This window comes from Arachis ipaensis, chromosome B9 (assembly GCF_059453495.1).
Source record: "Arachis ipaensis isolate K30076 ecotype BB chromosome B9, ASM5945349v1, whole genome shotgun sequence".
NCBI classification, from domain to species: Eukaryota; Viridiplantae; Streptophyta; class Magnoliopsida; order Fabales; family Fabaceae; genus Arachis; species Arachis ipaensis.
The window spans coordinates 9,871,748-9,887,735 of NC_142444.1; the positions used below are offsets into that span (position 1 = coordinate 9,871,748).

At 29.3% G+C, this 15,988-nt stretch overlaps 1 protein-coding gene across 1 annotated transcript; it reads left to right on the top strand.

The window, feature by feature from the left end:
- The first annotated feature begins 6,700 nt into the window (after positions 1-6,700).
- Positions 6,701-11,397, top strand: LOC107617588 (cell division control protein 48 homolog C). Its single transcript, XM_016319380.3, has 10 exons — positions 6,701-7,914; positions 8,391-8,992; positions 9,088-9,240; positions 9,508-9,624; positions 9,740-9,844; positions 10,270-10,335; positions 10,438-10,502; positions 10,585-10,780; positions 10,884-11,015; positions 11,110-11,397. Exons 1-10 carry the CDS (start codon positions 6,918-6,920, stop codon positions 11,155-11,157), a joined length of 2,481 nt encoding a protein of 826 aa, XP_016174866.1. The 5' UTR covers positions 6,701-6,917; the 3' UTR covers positions 11,158-11,397.
- Positions 11,398-15,988: the final 4,591 nt, after the last annotated feature.

Consider the following 15,988-nt stretch of genomic DNA (forward strand, 5'->3'; position numbering starts at 1 on the left):
TTTAGTATTTATTTATTATAGAATATATTAAATTAAATAAAGTCAAAGATAATAAATTTTGATAATTTTATGTTAATATTTTTTATCAAATATTTTTTTTTAAATTTTTTTATATATTTTTCTTTTTTTTTACGTTGTCTAAGAAATTATAAAAAAAGAAATTATATAAGATGAGAAGACACCACGTCCAACTCAAAACTTTGAGATAATAATTTAATGAATCTCTTATCTGAGATCGAAAAAAAATTAAGTGAGAAAATATAAGATAAAAAGATACCACATTCAACTCAAAAACCTTAAAATAGTAAGTTAATGAGTCTTTCATCTTATAAATTCTTTACTCTTCTTTATTTTCTTTGATGTGGAACTAACTTCACACACTACTCACAAAAGTATAACCTTCTTCTATCTTTCACCAGAACAAATCTGATATAGGCTTATAGGTAGGTCCATTTTAGTGTTTTTCATTATCCGTCCGAGACCTGCAGTTTTTTAGCTCCTTCGTTCCTGCTCACCTATTTGAACTTCTTTATCTTAACATTTTTTATTCAGCTCCTGCTTCTTTTTAAGCTTTTTTCTTCTAGCTCTTCATTTCTAGTTCTTGTTATGTATAGGCAATGTAGCATTATTTTTTCATCTTTATCATTTTAATTTTTTTTATTATTTGTCCTAACCTTCTTTTTTTTTAGCTCCTTTTTCCCGCTCTTTGAAGACTCAGCCATTCTCTAAATTTTTTCTCTCTTTAGTTTATGTTTGTATCTATATTTATTGGTTCTCGATCTGCTACATCTTTTAACTAATCTCATTTATTAACTAATCTCATTTAAACTCCTATTCTATTTTTAGATTATAATATATTCTCTTTCTTTTTGAGAAGTACTTCTATATTTTAAAATATGTTTGATGTATATTTACAAATTTTCTTTCTAAAAAAAAAAATAAAACCAAATACATCGTATATTTACAAATTTTCTTTCCAAAAAAAAATAAAACCAAATACATTTTATTAAGGAAGATAAAATTTTTAAATTTGAAATGATAATAAAAATATTTAAATTTATTTTATTTGTAAAATTATTTTACTTTTGATTTCTTATCTGCGAGCAAAACTATTTGATTCTTTTTTATTACTGTAATAATAAGCTGCAATGAGTTTAGTATTATTTGAAAAATTCTCATCTTCTTAATTATCTTTATTTGAATTTTTGTACCTTTATCTTTTTTAATAAAAATTCTTTTTTTTTTCGAAAGAAAAAAGAATATATATTATTATGTGGTGAAAAATTTAGTAGTACAGAGAAGCTTTTTTTTGGTAAATTTTTTTAACCTTACAATAGCAATTATGACTCAATTATTTTTTTTTTGTTAACATAAAGACTTGATAGTGTATTAGTGTTTTTATCTAAAATAAACCATAATTTCATATGATATGACTAACACTCGTGTTGTAGTTTCATGTTAGGTAATTGTTAAGCATGAATTAAGATGTAATTGGTACTTTAATTAGTAGTCAATAATATGATATCCATATTTTAAGTTGGTTGAGTTTTTTTTAAGTGTAAATAATATTATTTAAAAAAATATGTTAAATTTTCACAAAATTTTAAATAAATTTACATCTTCATTATAATAATTTTGTTAAACATTATTCTGTTTATAAGATTTATTTTATCAAACAAGGTTATTATAAAACAACCTAAACTATTTTATTTTTAGACTTATTAATTGTTGATATTATACTTATTATTTTCACTTGTCATTTTTTAAAATTAATAGTGTTATTAACGAAAAAATTAATTAGTACTATTTAATTCTTTTAAATAGAGCATTATTTTAGATAAAACAAAATTTTATGTACTTTCATTCATCCATTCAGAATATGTATTTTTTTTAAATGGATTTTTTTATGTACTTTCATTCAGCCATTCAGAGTATGTGTTTTTTTTATTTTTTTTCTTAAACATAAACATACATATTTTATGAGTGTAATTCGGTCGAAATTGAGTGCATTAAAAACTAAACCAATTAAATTTAATTAGATCAGATTGGATATATAAAACTTAAAAATAAGAAAAATAGGAAAAAAATTATATAACACTAACAAATAAAAATAAATAATAAAAGAGAAAAAAGAAATAATGAAATTATGATTAGTAAAAATTATATAAATATTTTTTTTTTCAATTAAGTCGGTTCGAGTAGGGGTGCACATGGTTTGGGCCAGCCCGAAGATCCGATCCGACTCTAAATATTTTAGGGGTTAATTTGATGTAATTTCACCGAGTCTAGGACTCGATCATAGTTGTCAAAATTGAACCAGTAATCGAACCGATTAAATTACTGGTTTATTGGTTCAACCGATGAGTTATTGGTCCAACTGGTAAAACCGCTCTCACGTAAATAAAAATTATAAAACAATCAAAAACCTAAAATTAAAATTTGAAATACATATTTTTACTAATATTTTAAGAACAATTAAGTCGAATTCTGTAAATAACTAATACAAATATAAACATATAATTAGTTCATACTACTATAATAGTATACAATAAGAATAACAATCTATATGAATTATATTCAAAAAGTAATTTTAAAATCTAAATATCTTAATATAATTAAATAATTATATAAATTTATTTTTTTTCTTAGAATAAGTATTTTTTATTTTATTTTTATATTCATAATTATTTTTTATTTTAAATTTAATTAATTTGTACTTCAATTAAAAAATAATTAATTTAAAAAATATTGAGTCAAGTATTTCCGTATAATATATATATATATATATATATATATATATATATATATATATATATATATATATATTAGAAAATACTAAAATATATACTATAAAAAGCATAAAAGATACCAAAACACAAATTGATGCACTGGTTGTCAACTTGATTTTCACATGAGAAGAGCCAAGTTTGACTCCCGCACCTTGCAATGCAATTTTTAAAAGTTCACGCATGCTGACCATTAACTTCGTTGTTGACTGGACCGGTTCGATTTTAGTCTGTGCCGGTTTGATCAGTTCGTACCGGTATTGACCGGTTTATTTTCTTAAGCATTTAGTATACTAAATCGGATTGGTACAAGATTTGATTCATCGGTTTTTCAGTCGAATCGGTCAGTCTGGTCCAATTTTGATAATTATGGACCGGATAAGAATTTTAAAAATAGAACTGATCATTATTTCACATCGGGTCCAGATCAAGGCGAATCCAACTTCATTCGATCCATGTGCATCCTAAAAGAACTAAAAAAGATATACATGTTTTAAATAAATTTTAATATTATGTTATATGAATTATAAGCTTATTGTTTTATTTTTAATCACACTTGTTGAATTAGAAAATAGATCAAAAAAGCATCAAATTAAAATTTATGGACAAATTTACAACTCGCATGCCGGCGTCAGCATGACATCATTAGTACGCATGTTCACCATTGACTTTGTTGTTGACTGGACCGGTTCGATTTTGGTCTGTGCCGTTTTAACTGGTTTGATCGGTTCATCGGTTTTCCAGTCGAATCAGTCAGTCCGGTCCGATTTTTACAACTATGGATCGGATAAAGAGTTTTAAAAATAGACCCGATTATTATTTCGGATCGGGTCAGATCAAGGTGAATCCAACTTCATTCGGTCCATGTGCATCCTAAAAAAAACTAAAAGAAATATATATGTTTTAAATTAATTTCAATATTATGTTATATTAATTATAAGCTTATTGTTTTATTTTTAATCACACTTGTTGAATTAGAAAATAGATCAAAGAAGCATCAAATTAAAATTTATGGATAAATTCAAGTTCAAATATAGATATCAATTTTTCGGTAACAAATTTCTTCTTTATAAATAAGTGCATCATAAATAAGTTTTTTAATAAATAATTCTTTTTAAAATTTTAAAAATCCAATTTTCACTCGATTTAGATTCGATATAGTTGTGGTTCGAAAATGTTTAGGTTTTATCGGATTTAGAATTGGATTAGGGTCTAAAAGATAGACTCGATATATATTTAAGGCCAGATCAAGATCAGGACAAACCTAATTTCACCTTAGTCATGAATTCATAATTCAAAGTTTGATATCCAAACTAATTAAGGTAAGGTATATTTGATTACATCGGATTATCATAGTAACTAAAATAATGGAATCAAATTGGATTTTATCAATAATTGGATTATCCGTTGTAAAATTTTTTTAGAGAAGATATTTGCGATTTTATTCTTGCTGAGCAATAAAAATCTTTTGAATAATTAATTTTATTTTGAAAAATATTAGAAAATCAATAAAATTTATTTTTTTAGCTAGTAGTTAGAGGAAGTATAGAAAGTCAATAGAATATTTATACAATGTGTACAATGGAGATTTAGAGATGTTCAATTCAGTAGGATATCAGATGTTTATTATCCTTGGTATCCGAATGGATATTCTGGATAATATGGGTGTATTGTGTTTGAGAAATTAGTAATATTTTATCTTGGATGTTCATTTTTAACTCATATTCGGTCAAATAAATAGCCCATTGTACATATTGTACAAATATTTCATTGGCTCCCTAACGAGATTCTTAACAATATTTAAAAATATAAACTAAAAATATATTGAATTACTAGACTAAAAAATTTAAATTATTAATTAAAAATACTGATAAAAAATAATAAATTTTATTCATTTTTAAATTTTTGTCTTTTACTTTTATAATGAATACTATACTACTTTTAATTTACTAAAAAAAAAAAATAATATTTAATAAATTTTAAATATTTAAATATTTTATTTTTTACTTTTATATTGTGTTGAACAGTAAGTAAATTTGCATACCGGTGTAAAAATTGTGAAAAAACATTCTTATCGATATAAATTGCAGCTTAATTTGTTTTCTTCAAGTAAAGATTAATTAAGTAACGAAGAATATTTTTTACTTCTTAGTTAAACAATTAAACTACATGTATATATAGTCTAGGACAGTGGCGGATCAAAAAATTTTACAAGAGGAGAGTCAAATTAAATATAAAATAAATTAAAATATAATTTATAGTATATAGGTTAAAATTAATAATATATTATATAAAAATTAACATTCAATTACATACTTTTAAGTTTTAGTATTTTTAAATTTATTTTGTAATATTTTATATAACTAAAATGATCAATTTACTATCTGAAATAAATTTTGAAACATTCTCTTTTTCAACATATATAATCATATAATCAGCTAAAAATTTATTTTTTATTTTATTTTAATAATTTTTATTGTTTAAAAAATCTATTTAATTGTTATTGTTGTCATAAAAAAAATCAAAATAATTTTTTTTAGTTATTAATTTTTTACATTAATCAAAACCTATATATTTCAATAACTTTTCAATTATTTATATATTTATAAGCTTTTATTGTATTTTAAATTTATTTTTTATTTGCTACTAATATATTATAATACACATTATAATTTATACATATTAAATTATTATGTATTTTTTTAGTGTGTAATATATTAAAATATATTTAATTTATAATTAATATATAGGGTAAAGTACTAAATTCGTCCTCTAGGTTTGGGCGTAATTCTGTTTTGGTCCTTAAGGTTTAAAGTGTTCTATTTGAATCCAAAAAAGTTTCCTTTAGCATCAATTTAGTCCCACAGTGAAGTCAAAATTAAATAATTAACAAAATGTCCTACATAACAACAGTACAAGAACAAAATCGATAATCTGGAGAATAAGTACAAGCTCCAGAGGCATAAAATCAACCATTGATACATCAATACATTTATTTATTATTATTTTATAATATAAATAAAATATTTTCTATAAAACTAAAGAAAATGATAAATAAATGTATTGATGCATCAATGGTTGATTTTGTGCCTCTGGAGCTTGTACTTGTTCAGATTATCGATTTTGTTTTTGAACTGTTGTTATGTAGGATATTTTGTTAATTATTTAATTTTGACCTCACTGTGGTACTAAATTGATGCTAAATGAAACTTTTTTTTTATTCAAATAAAACACTTTAAACTTTAAGGATCAAAACAGAATTACGCCCAAACTTAGAGGACAATTTAGTACTTTATCTTTAATATATATATATATATATATATATATATATATATATATATTATATAATAATAATAAACTAATAATACTATTTTTTTTAAAAAAGAGGGACCATGGCCCCTTGAAACCGCCATTGGTCTAGGATGTTCATATAATAATTTAAAATCCATTTCTTGAAACTTTACTGGAGAATATTTTTTAACAATTATTTTTCATTCCAAGAGTTTTCTCCAAAAAATAATCTAGACAACATAAAAAATATCAAATAAAAAAGTTAATTAACTTTGTATCAATGATCTAAATTTAAAGAATAAATATAAATGTTTTTTATCAGTTAGTCTTTAATATTTATATGAATTCATAATTTATATTTTCGTATATTAATGTGACTAAAATTTTTTAAAATAAATGAATGAATAAATAAAAACTCTTTTAATTTATTAAAACTAATTATATTTGTAAAAAAAAAAATCTTATGTTAATTTGGACGTCAAACACATTTAGACCTCAGTAATTTTTAACTTCAAATAAACTTGACCTCCAAGCATAAACTAACCTGACCATCAAATCTAACTCGTTAATGTGTTTCACATGCATATGATCTTCTACTTTAACAGTGAAATTCTTTCTGAGATTGAGCATTTGTGTCAAATTTTTGGCACAACAGTTATAAATAATTATTTAATATATAAATTGCATTCTTCATTTACATTATTAGGGTTTATTGTTGCTGCGGTGCTGCCTCGTGTGGCACTTTCTGTCCCTCACAGCCTCACTCCACCAATTACCAGAGGCAGAGTCTTCTTCTTCTTCTTCTTCTTCATCATTCTTCAATTTCTCACAGACGGTGAGATGGGGAGAAGAAACGGGGGAAGGCCACTGCTCGGAACTCTCCGTCGTCGATTGGATTCGTGCAAGTCCCGCTACACCACCGTCGATGACATCGTTAACCACCTCCGCTCCACTTACCCCGATTACCAGCGCACCAAGCAGCAAGCCCTCACTCGATTAGTTCAACAAGTCCTCGAGCCACGTGCCAAACACGCGCCGCCCAAAGTCTCTCCCACGCGCGACGACGAAGACGATGACGAAGAAAGAGGTCGAAGCGCGCCCCGAAGGAGACGGAATACAATCGACCAAGGCGAAGAAAGGTTGCAGAAGATGGAGGCTTTGCACCTGCGTAAAAGGATGCAGGGAGAAGAGGAAGCTCAGGGTTCTGCTTCTACGTCCTCTGCTTCAAGCTCGAGCGCGTCCGGGAGCAGCGGCAGTGAGGAGGAGGAGGATGATGATGATGGCGCAGTATCTATGTCGACATCGGAGGACGCAATTTACGGGGAGAAGTACGAACCTGCTTTCGATTTGATGAAGACGATGCTGCGGAATAAGTACACTCCCAAAAAGGATGATAATGTGAGGAAGAAGAAGCCAGTTGTGGAGGATAAGAACGTTGAATTGGAGGTGGCCAATAGTAGCAAGGTTACTAACGAGCTTTGTGCTGTGAACGGAGGCAGAGGCGAAGCGAAAGCTGCTGCGAAGGATGTGAATTCAAAGGGTTCCGTTTCGAATGGCACCGGTGGTGGTGGCAGCGATGTTGAATTGAAACAGAAGACGGGACCGAGGTTCAGTGATTTGGGTGGAATGCAGGATGTTTTGGAGGAGCTGATGGAAGTGATTGTGCCATTGTATCATCCCGAGTTGCCAAGAGAGCTGGGTGTTACTCCTACTACTGGAATCTTGCTGCATGGGCCACCTGGTTGTGGCAAGACCACACTGGCTCACGCCATAGCTAATGAGACCGGTCTTCCCTTCTATCAGATATCAGCTACTGAATTGGTTTCAGGAGTCTCAGGTATTTCATAATAATTTCCTTCCTTAAACTTGAGGTTTCATTTCGAATGTTCTTAGATCAGTATTAGGGACCAACCACAGGCATTATTTATGATGATAGGGATTAGGGTTTAGGGATTAGACATATTATTGATAGACATTAAGAAATGGTTGCGCGTGTTCTTGTAAGATTAATCCTAAAGAATTTGATCTTTCTTCGAAAAATGGAGTTTCAAATTAGTGCTTATTACAAATTAGTGTCCTTGAAGGGGAGCCTTGGAGCAACAGTTGAGTTATCTCCGTGTGATCTCAAGGTACCGGGTTAAGCTGAGGAAACAATATTAGGTTAGGCCTCGTACATTTACCCTTTGAGTGCGGCCTTTTCCTGGACCCTGCGTTAATGTGGGATGCTTGTGCACCAAGCTGCCCTTTACAAATTAGTGTCCTTGCCTGTTATTACTGCTTATTTTCATCCCTATTGTCCCATGAATTCTTAAGGTGCATCTGAAGAGAATATTAGAGAGCTTTTCACTAAAGCATATAGGACTGCCCCATCAATCGTCTTCATTGATGAGATTGATTCAATTGCTTCGAAAAGAGAGAATTTACAACGAGAGATGGAGAAGAGAATTGTAACACAGTTACTGGTTAGCATGGATCAATCAAGTAGGCGTATGGAATCTGCTAATGATTCGGACAGTTCTAAAGTTCATCCTGGCCATGTTCTTATAATTGGAGCAACAAATAGGCCTGATACTCTTGACCCGGCCTTGAGAAGGCCTGGGAGGTTTGATCGTGAGATTGTTGTTGGCATTCCTGATGAATCTTCAAGAGAGCATATCCTTACTATGCTTACACGCAATCTTAAACTTGAGGGTTCATTGGATCTTAAACATATAGCAAGATCTACGCCAGGATACGTCAGTGCTGATTTGGTAGCTGTGGTTAAGGAGGCTGGTAATTTGGCAATAAAGAGAATCATTTCTGGAAGGAAATGGGAACTATCTCAGGATCATACAAGGTGTCTTGGAGACTGGTGGAAGGAACCTTGGTCGCATGAAGATGTGGATAAGCTTGTTTGCACAATGTCTGATTTTCAGGTTCCCTAGATTTGTTTACTTTGTCTTATTATTGTTGTTATAATGTTATTATAGTTGTTAAACATGTTACTCATATTTATGGGGTATTCATGCAGGAAGCAGTGAAAAAGGTACAACCTTCATTAAGAAGAGAGGGCTTCTCATCCGTTCCCAATGTGAAATGGGAAGATGTTGGGGGCCTTGATTGTTTAAGGGAGGAGTTTGAATCCAGTATAATAAGGCCAATAAAATATCCCGAGGTTTATCAGGTATTTTTCCGAAGTACACTTTACTTTCTTGTCCTAAAGTCTAACCTAGAGAAAACTTGCTATTAGATTAAACAGGCTTTTTTGTCCATATAATAGGCTTTCGTATTCTCTGAGAATTGGTTGATAGCAGTCTCTTAGTTCTTGCACTAATTGCATTTTGTCATTTGAAAATTGATGAATTGATTTTTGCCTCCCCTCTTTCCATTGAAAATAGTGGTTAGTTTAATTTCATTGGTTGATGAATGTTGTTGGATTTATCTATTTCAGACATTTGAGGTGGTAAATGAGACGGGAATTTTGCTTTTTGGGCCCCCTGGTTGCGGTAAAACTCTTATTGCCAAAGCTGTTGCCAATGAGGCAGGAGCTAATTTCATTCATATTAAGGTTTATCTAAATACTTCATCTTTCTTATTTATTTTTGGTTTTGCTTTTGCTTTACTGAAACTTACACTATATCGAATAAACCCTTATTTCAAATTGGTTTTGTTGAATTATTCAGGGGCCTGAACTCTTAAATAAATTTGTTGGAGAAAGTGAGCGAGAAGTTCGACGAGTGTTTAGTCGTGCAAGGGCATGTTCACCCTGTATAGTATTTTTTGACGAGGTTAGTAATTTAATCTCTTAATGAATGTTCAAATATTTGACTCGATTTTATCCAAATTAACTATAAAAGTATATGTTAACTATAAAAGTCAGTTCCTGTGTGTTTAATTATTCATTGTTAAGTGCAAGTATATGCGCTAGAGGGGAGGGAGGCTTTAAACACGTTATGTGGCTTATCTGTTAACTTATTTTGCTTATACAGAGAGTGTTAATTTTGATTACGTTTGTGCAATTTTTTTAGAATGTTGTGTAAGGATCCCAATACTGAGTTAGTTAGAGAGGTTAATCACTATAAATGAAAGGTAGGAGAAATTATTTAGTCTCTTGGGAGAATTTGAGACCAACTCTTGAATTATGGTTCTTGTATTCTGTTACTTTGATTTGGGAATAATACCTGTTCTTTATGACTATTTTAATCAATTTTAGGTGGATGCTCTATCAACCAAACGGGATTCGGAAGGTGGATCGGTAGTCGAACGAGTAGTGAACCAGGTCAGACAATTACTAATTATTGGATAAATAATTCTCATGTTGGTATCGTACTACTGATTTAATTCTGTTGTTAAAAAATGACACCATTGTTTGCAATTGTAGTTACTTATTGAGCTAAATGGTGGCGACCAGCGCCAAGGTGTTTTTGTTATTGGTGCTACAAATAGGTAAAATTTTGTTCACCATATCTAACTAGTTATTTTTCTTCCCATCTCATCATTTCACTGAAGTAAACTTCTCATTTTTCAGGCCCGATGTGATGGATGAGGCTCTCCTCCGTTCTGGTAGACTTGGTAAATTTCTTTACGTTCCTGTGCCGAACGCTGACCAGCGATTTTCAATATTGAAAGCTCTTGCAAGGAAGAAGCCTGCTGATTCTACTGTGGATTTGAGAGCCATAGCTGAAGCTTGTGAAAATTTTAGTGGCGCAGACCTTGCTGCATTGGTTTGTCTCTGCTATATCTTTTTCAGCTTGTTTTAATCACTTTATCAAGTTATTTGTAAGAAAGGAGGAATAATCGGGGGAAGTTGTGATTTTCTTGATACAGATGAATGAAGCAGCTAAAGCTGCTGTCAATGAGAAATTGACCTCAGTTGAAGCTACTAGTGATACTAATACATACATGCCAAGGCATTTCGAGATAGCACTTACTAAAGTCTCTCCCTCTGTGTCTCCCGCGGTATGGCCCATTCTTCTATGTATATTTCTTTCCCACATTAAAGCTGCTATCTTACTGCAGAAATGTTGGAACTTGTTTCACTTATTTGGATCAGGAAAGGCGTAGGTACGAGCGTTTGGCAGAGCGCTTTAAAGCATCATGAGGATCATGAGTGTTTCAGAACATTATACTTGGAGTTCAAATGTTTATTGTGTTTTGTTTTAACTTTGTCTTAGTGATCTCCCTATGTTTTGTTCTTTTTGTTTAAAAGTTTGGTACTTTATTTAGGAAAATGAACATTGCCACTCTAATTTTGATAACACGACTCTTTTTTTTAAATATAAATAGCAAATATACAATACAAAAAAAATCATATGTAGAGTAGCATTATCAAAAAATAGGAGTGGATCTATTATTTCCCTTTATTTAGATGTAGTTGTTTTCTCCGAAAGACAATAGGTGAAAATTAAATTATTAGATAGCTTAACATTTTAATTAAATGATTATTTAACGGGTTTTTATTATTATCTTTAATATGAATACAATTTCATACCAATAATTTGCTTTTATTTATCAAACAAAAAATGGGAGATTACCTATGATATCTAAAATTTTATTCAATAACAAGAAAAAGTAATATAAGAATTTATCATGTTTCATATTTTCTGATTAATTCATTAATATTCACGTTTTACCATAAAAAAAATGTGTAATCTGAATTGACCCCTTTTTTAGTCATTATTCCAAGTTTCCAACGAGTATTTTTGTTAACAAAACCTCACATTAGGAGGGGAGAAACAATAAACTCCCTAAAACTTAGGTTCATGAATATTTCATATCCTAAATTTCTAAAATGTATAATTTGTTTTTTGATGTTGAAGTGTACAAGTCGAAAGGATGTTATATTAATATTTGGACAAGATACCAAAATAAATATAATCAAATGGACTTCAAAATTATGTAATTGTAATTTTTTGAAAATTGTTACAGATTTGTGTCATATACATGGGTAGCACGAATTAGTGAATTACGTTAAAAAAATTTTATGCAGAAATTCCTACAGAAATATAGCAGTTTTGAACATGCATAAACCGCACTAAGATACAACGATTTATAAAGAAGTAGTGCTCAACCGCAACAGGATACAACGGTTTATGCATGTATAAAATCGTTCATAAAATCGTTATATTGCGGTTTCTATGTGAAAAATTTTTCTACATAATCCACGCTACTTCTGTAGCGAATTATGTATTCATAAACCGCTATATTCCTGTAGCGATTTATATAGAAATATAAAATGACACAAATATGTAACAATTTTTAAAAAGTTGCAATTACATAATTTTAAAGTCTGTTTGATTTATTTATTTAACTTGCCCTTAATATTTCTACACTCTATAAATTCATTTGTATGTTAAGTGTTGCCACTTAGCTTTGAATAGATTATACTACTGTAAAAGACTTATAATTAGAATTAGGTATAGTAATAATCCTTCCTTTGTACTGGAATTTCTTACTCCTTACTTCTAATATGATCTAACCAGTGGTATGGATGTGCGGATAATTCACTAGTTATGATTTTTGGATTTAGATTCTCTAAAGTTTGAATTTCACTTTAAAGAGTAAAGTGTGATCTTCTACCCTTGAATAATTTCTCTTTCATATTTATTATTGGTCTCATCTATGAAATTAATGGTAAAAGATTACACTTTACTCTCTAGAGTGAAAATTCAAACTTTAGAGGATCCAAATCCATGATTTTTTATACATTACCTTCCTTTCTAATATGAAAACCAAAGTATTTATGAAGGAGACAAGATATGGTTGCATTTAAGAATTAAGAGAATAAGCAACAATGCAGATAATTCGAGTGCTAGGACTTCTAGAAGAAATGTTATATTCACTATTTTTTATATATCTTTTATGTATATTTATACATTTGGTATAAAAAAATGATTGATAAAAAATGATAGAAATTAAAAATTTGTCAAGGTGTATATTTAGTGGTGTAAATATAATTTTTCCATTTTTATTATTTTTTTGGAGTTTAAACATTATTAAAAAAAACTGAGGGGATAATATTATTATTAGAGAAATATAATTAAAAGACTCAGAGAAAGTATTAAATTTAAATACTACACAAATGTAAAATGAAAATGAGAATTTTGTTATAAAACTTTAAATTAACAACTCCTCAGTGAAGAATAACACTTCTGCCCCCCAACCCTTCCTTTTTTTTCTATATATATATGTGTGTGAAAGTACACATTCAAGATTCAGGTCGATCCTTAGCTATCTTGTCACTTTTCGGTTTGATTGCAACCGTCACCTTAAATTTATTTTTTATACACGTACTACAAACAATACAATGTGCATTGTACTATTTATATTTATGTTTATAGTACTGCTTTGTGATGGACCCAAAAAAACTAATAATAATAATAATAATAACTAGCACTGAAGATGAATAATAGTTAATGAATAGCAATGATGTTGATCGAGTCCTTATTTTGCATGTTGGCTATGGCAAATGCAGAGGGACATTATGGCAGATGGCTCGAACAAGAGGATGAAAATTTGTTTTATATTGTTCACAATGACATAATAAATTGAATTCACTTGGATACAAACAAACATTATTGAATAAAAGTAAAAGGGCTTAAATAAATTTTAGGATAAATTGCTTAAATAAATTAAAGGCATTTAGATATTATCCAATTGCAATATCTGTAAAACATCAATCAGGAGGTTAGTGTAGTAATATCTCTTAATTTAGGAGATTTTCGATTAGATTAGAAATGGTAATGTTATTGTTTATTAGAAATAGTTTTAGAATGATAGTAATATTGTTGATTATAGTACTGTTAGATTAGAAATGGTAGTGATATTATGTTAAAAATGCTAGTATTATTGTTTATTAGTTTTGATAAAGGAAAAGTATATGTAACCAAGAGGTGATCAGCCAAAAAGTAAACAATTTAATTAATTTATAATTATATTTAATTAATTTTATTTATTTTTAATTTATAATATTTGATATTAATTACTTCTCAACCCAAATTAAAATTCTGAATGATACGTTGGAGAATTAGAGGCGGGGATCACGGAACTCTGCTTCCAACAATCCTAATTCTTAGTATATAAAAAAATATATAAAATATATAAAAGAACATCCATTTAGTATGAAAAAAGAAACATTCTGATACTTAGTAGAAGAAACATCCTAATGTTTAGCATAAACACCATCTACCATCTACGTAGAGATTTTGGATTCACCCAAAGACATTTGGCTAATTTTTAGCTGATACCCTCTTGATTTCCTAGCATTGTTGTTTGATAAAATATCATTTGAAGTAGAATAGTAGTGACGATGGTGAGTAGATTAGGATACAGATTAGTATAGTGAATGTTTTGATAAGTAGTTTGGATACTTTAGACATAGTAGTTTGGATGGTATTAATCTATTTTAATTTATAAAAATTAAAATTTAGCAGTTAATTATTATTTTTAGAATTTTTATTAAATTTTTATTTTCATGTTGTAATTTAATATTTTTTTATTTGGATTTCTAATTATTTCAATTATATATTTATCGAGTACTTTTTAAAATAGCAATTTTTACTTTGTGATACAGCAGACTTATTGTATTATTAGCATTAGACGGTAACAGAATATGCTTCTACACGATTGTATCATTCTATATTTTGAGGCTGCTGACTTAAACCACCTTGTTAGGCTAAATAACTATTAATTTAAGTTGGATAAGCCTCTTATCAGCTCATTTATTGAGAGGTGTTGTTTCAAAATACACACGTTTCATATGCCATTCGAAAAGTGCACTATCATGCTACTCGACGTGGCCTACTAGTTGGGTTTGCTTATTGATGGCGAGGCAGTCAACGAGTGCCTCTTACGTTTTTCGTAGTTCATTCTGAATGAGAAGTCAGCGTGAGTTTAATTTGAGGAGCTATTAGACGAGCTTTTGCCAGCTAGATGCATCGATAAGATGACAATGACTTTCAAGTGGTTTCATGACACATTCAAGGTGCTCCCAGTAGATACAAATGAGGAGATATGCTCGGATCTATATTATGATGTTGCTCTCCACTCAGCTATTTGGTGAGAAGACTGCGACACAGGTGGTTCTTAGTAGTTCTCACCTCTGAAAATTTTCTCAACAATGAAATAGAACTTATAGATCTTTATCGCATCCTATCACAAATGAATCATACTTAACAGTGGTTAACACCATGAAAATCGAGATCTTGTAAACTAATTTTTTCACCCGTTTGATTCTATACATTCTGAGTTTTTACACTGGCTTTCCAATCAGCAAAACTACTTGATTCACGGATAAAAATACTTGTTGGATTTTTATCAGCAAACTTTATTGTATCTCTTTTTTTTTTTAATTTTCCCTCTATGATGCACAAGAGTTAAGAAATTTTTATCACTAGACATTGTATTTAGGCACTTTACAACACACTCATCATATTTAAGCTGTATTTATATACCAATGTCTCTTCATAATTCATAGCAATCTCAAACTGACTTTTATTTTCTTCATAATTCGTCGTTGTGAACAGCGAATTATGCTTTTTCATAAATCGCTATAACTTCTAACGGATTATCATGTGCTAAAATATCTTCATAATTCGCTTTAGCCTCTAGCAAATTAAATTATATATATAGAAATTTTATACTCTACAAATTCATTTTAACCTCCAACGGATTACATAAAATTCAATTAGGATCGAAATGTAACATTTTCATAACGCAATTTATAAACACCTAATCTAATTTATAACCATTTGATTAGATTATAGTCTCCATTTAATTTCCTCTGATTATATATTTTTTTAATATATATACAACTTTGATATATGTTTCGAATGTGTAAATGACAAGGTATGTTTGCTTTTTTTTTTCCCTATAAGGAAATAAGGGAGGGAAAATGTATAATCTATCATAGATCACATCTATATATATCTGAA

Coding starts and splice junctions, on each gene's coding strand:
- LOC107617588 (XM_016319380.3), top strand. CDS start 6,918: ATGGGGAGAAGAAACGGGGGAAGGCCACTGCTCGGAACTCTCCGTCGT. Junction 7,915..8,390: donor ATTGGTTTCAGGAGTCTCAG/GTATTTCATAAT, acceptor TGAATTCTTAAG/GTGCATCTGAAGAGAATATT. Junction 8,993..9,087: donor GCACAATGTCTGATTTTCAG/GTTCCCTAGATT, acceptor GTATTCATGCAG/GAAGCAGTGAAAAAGGTACA.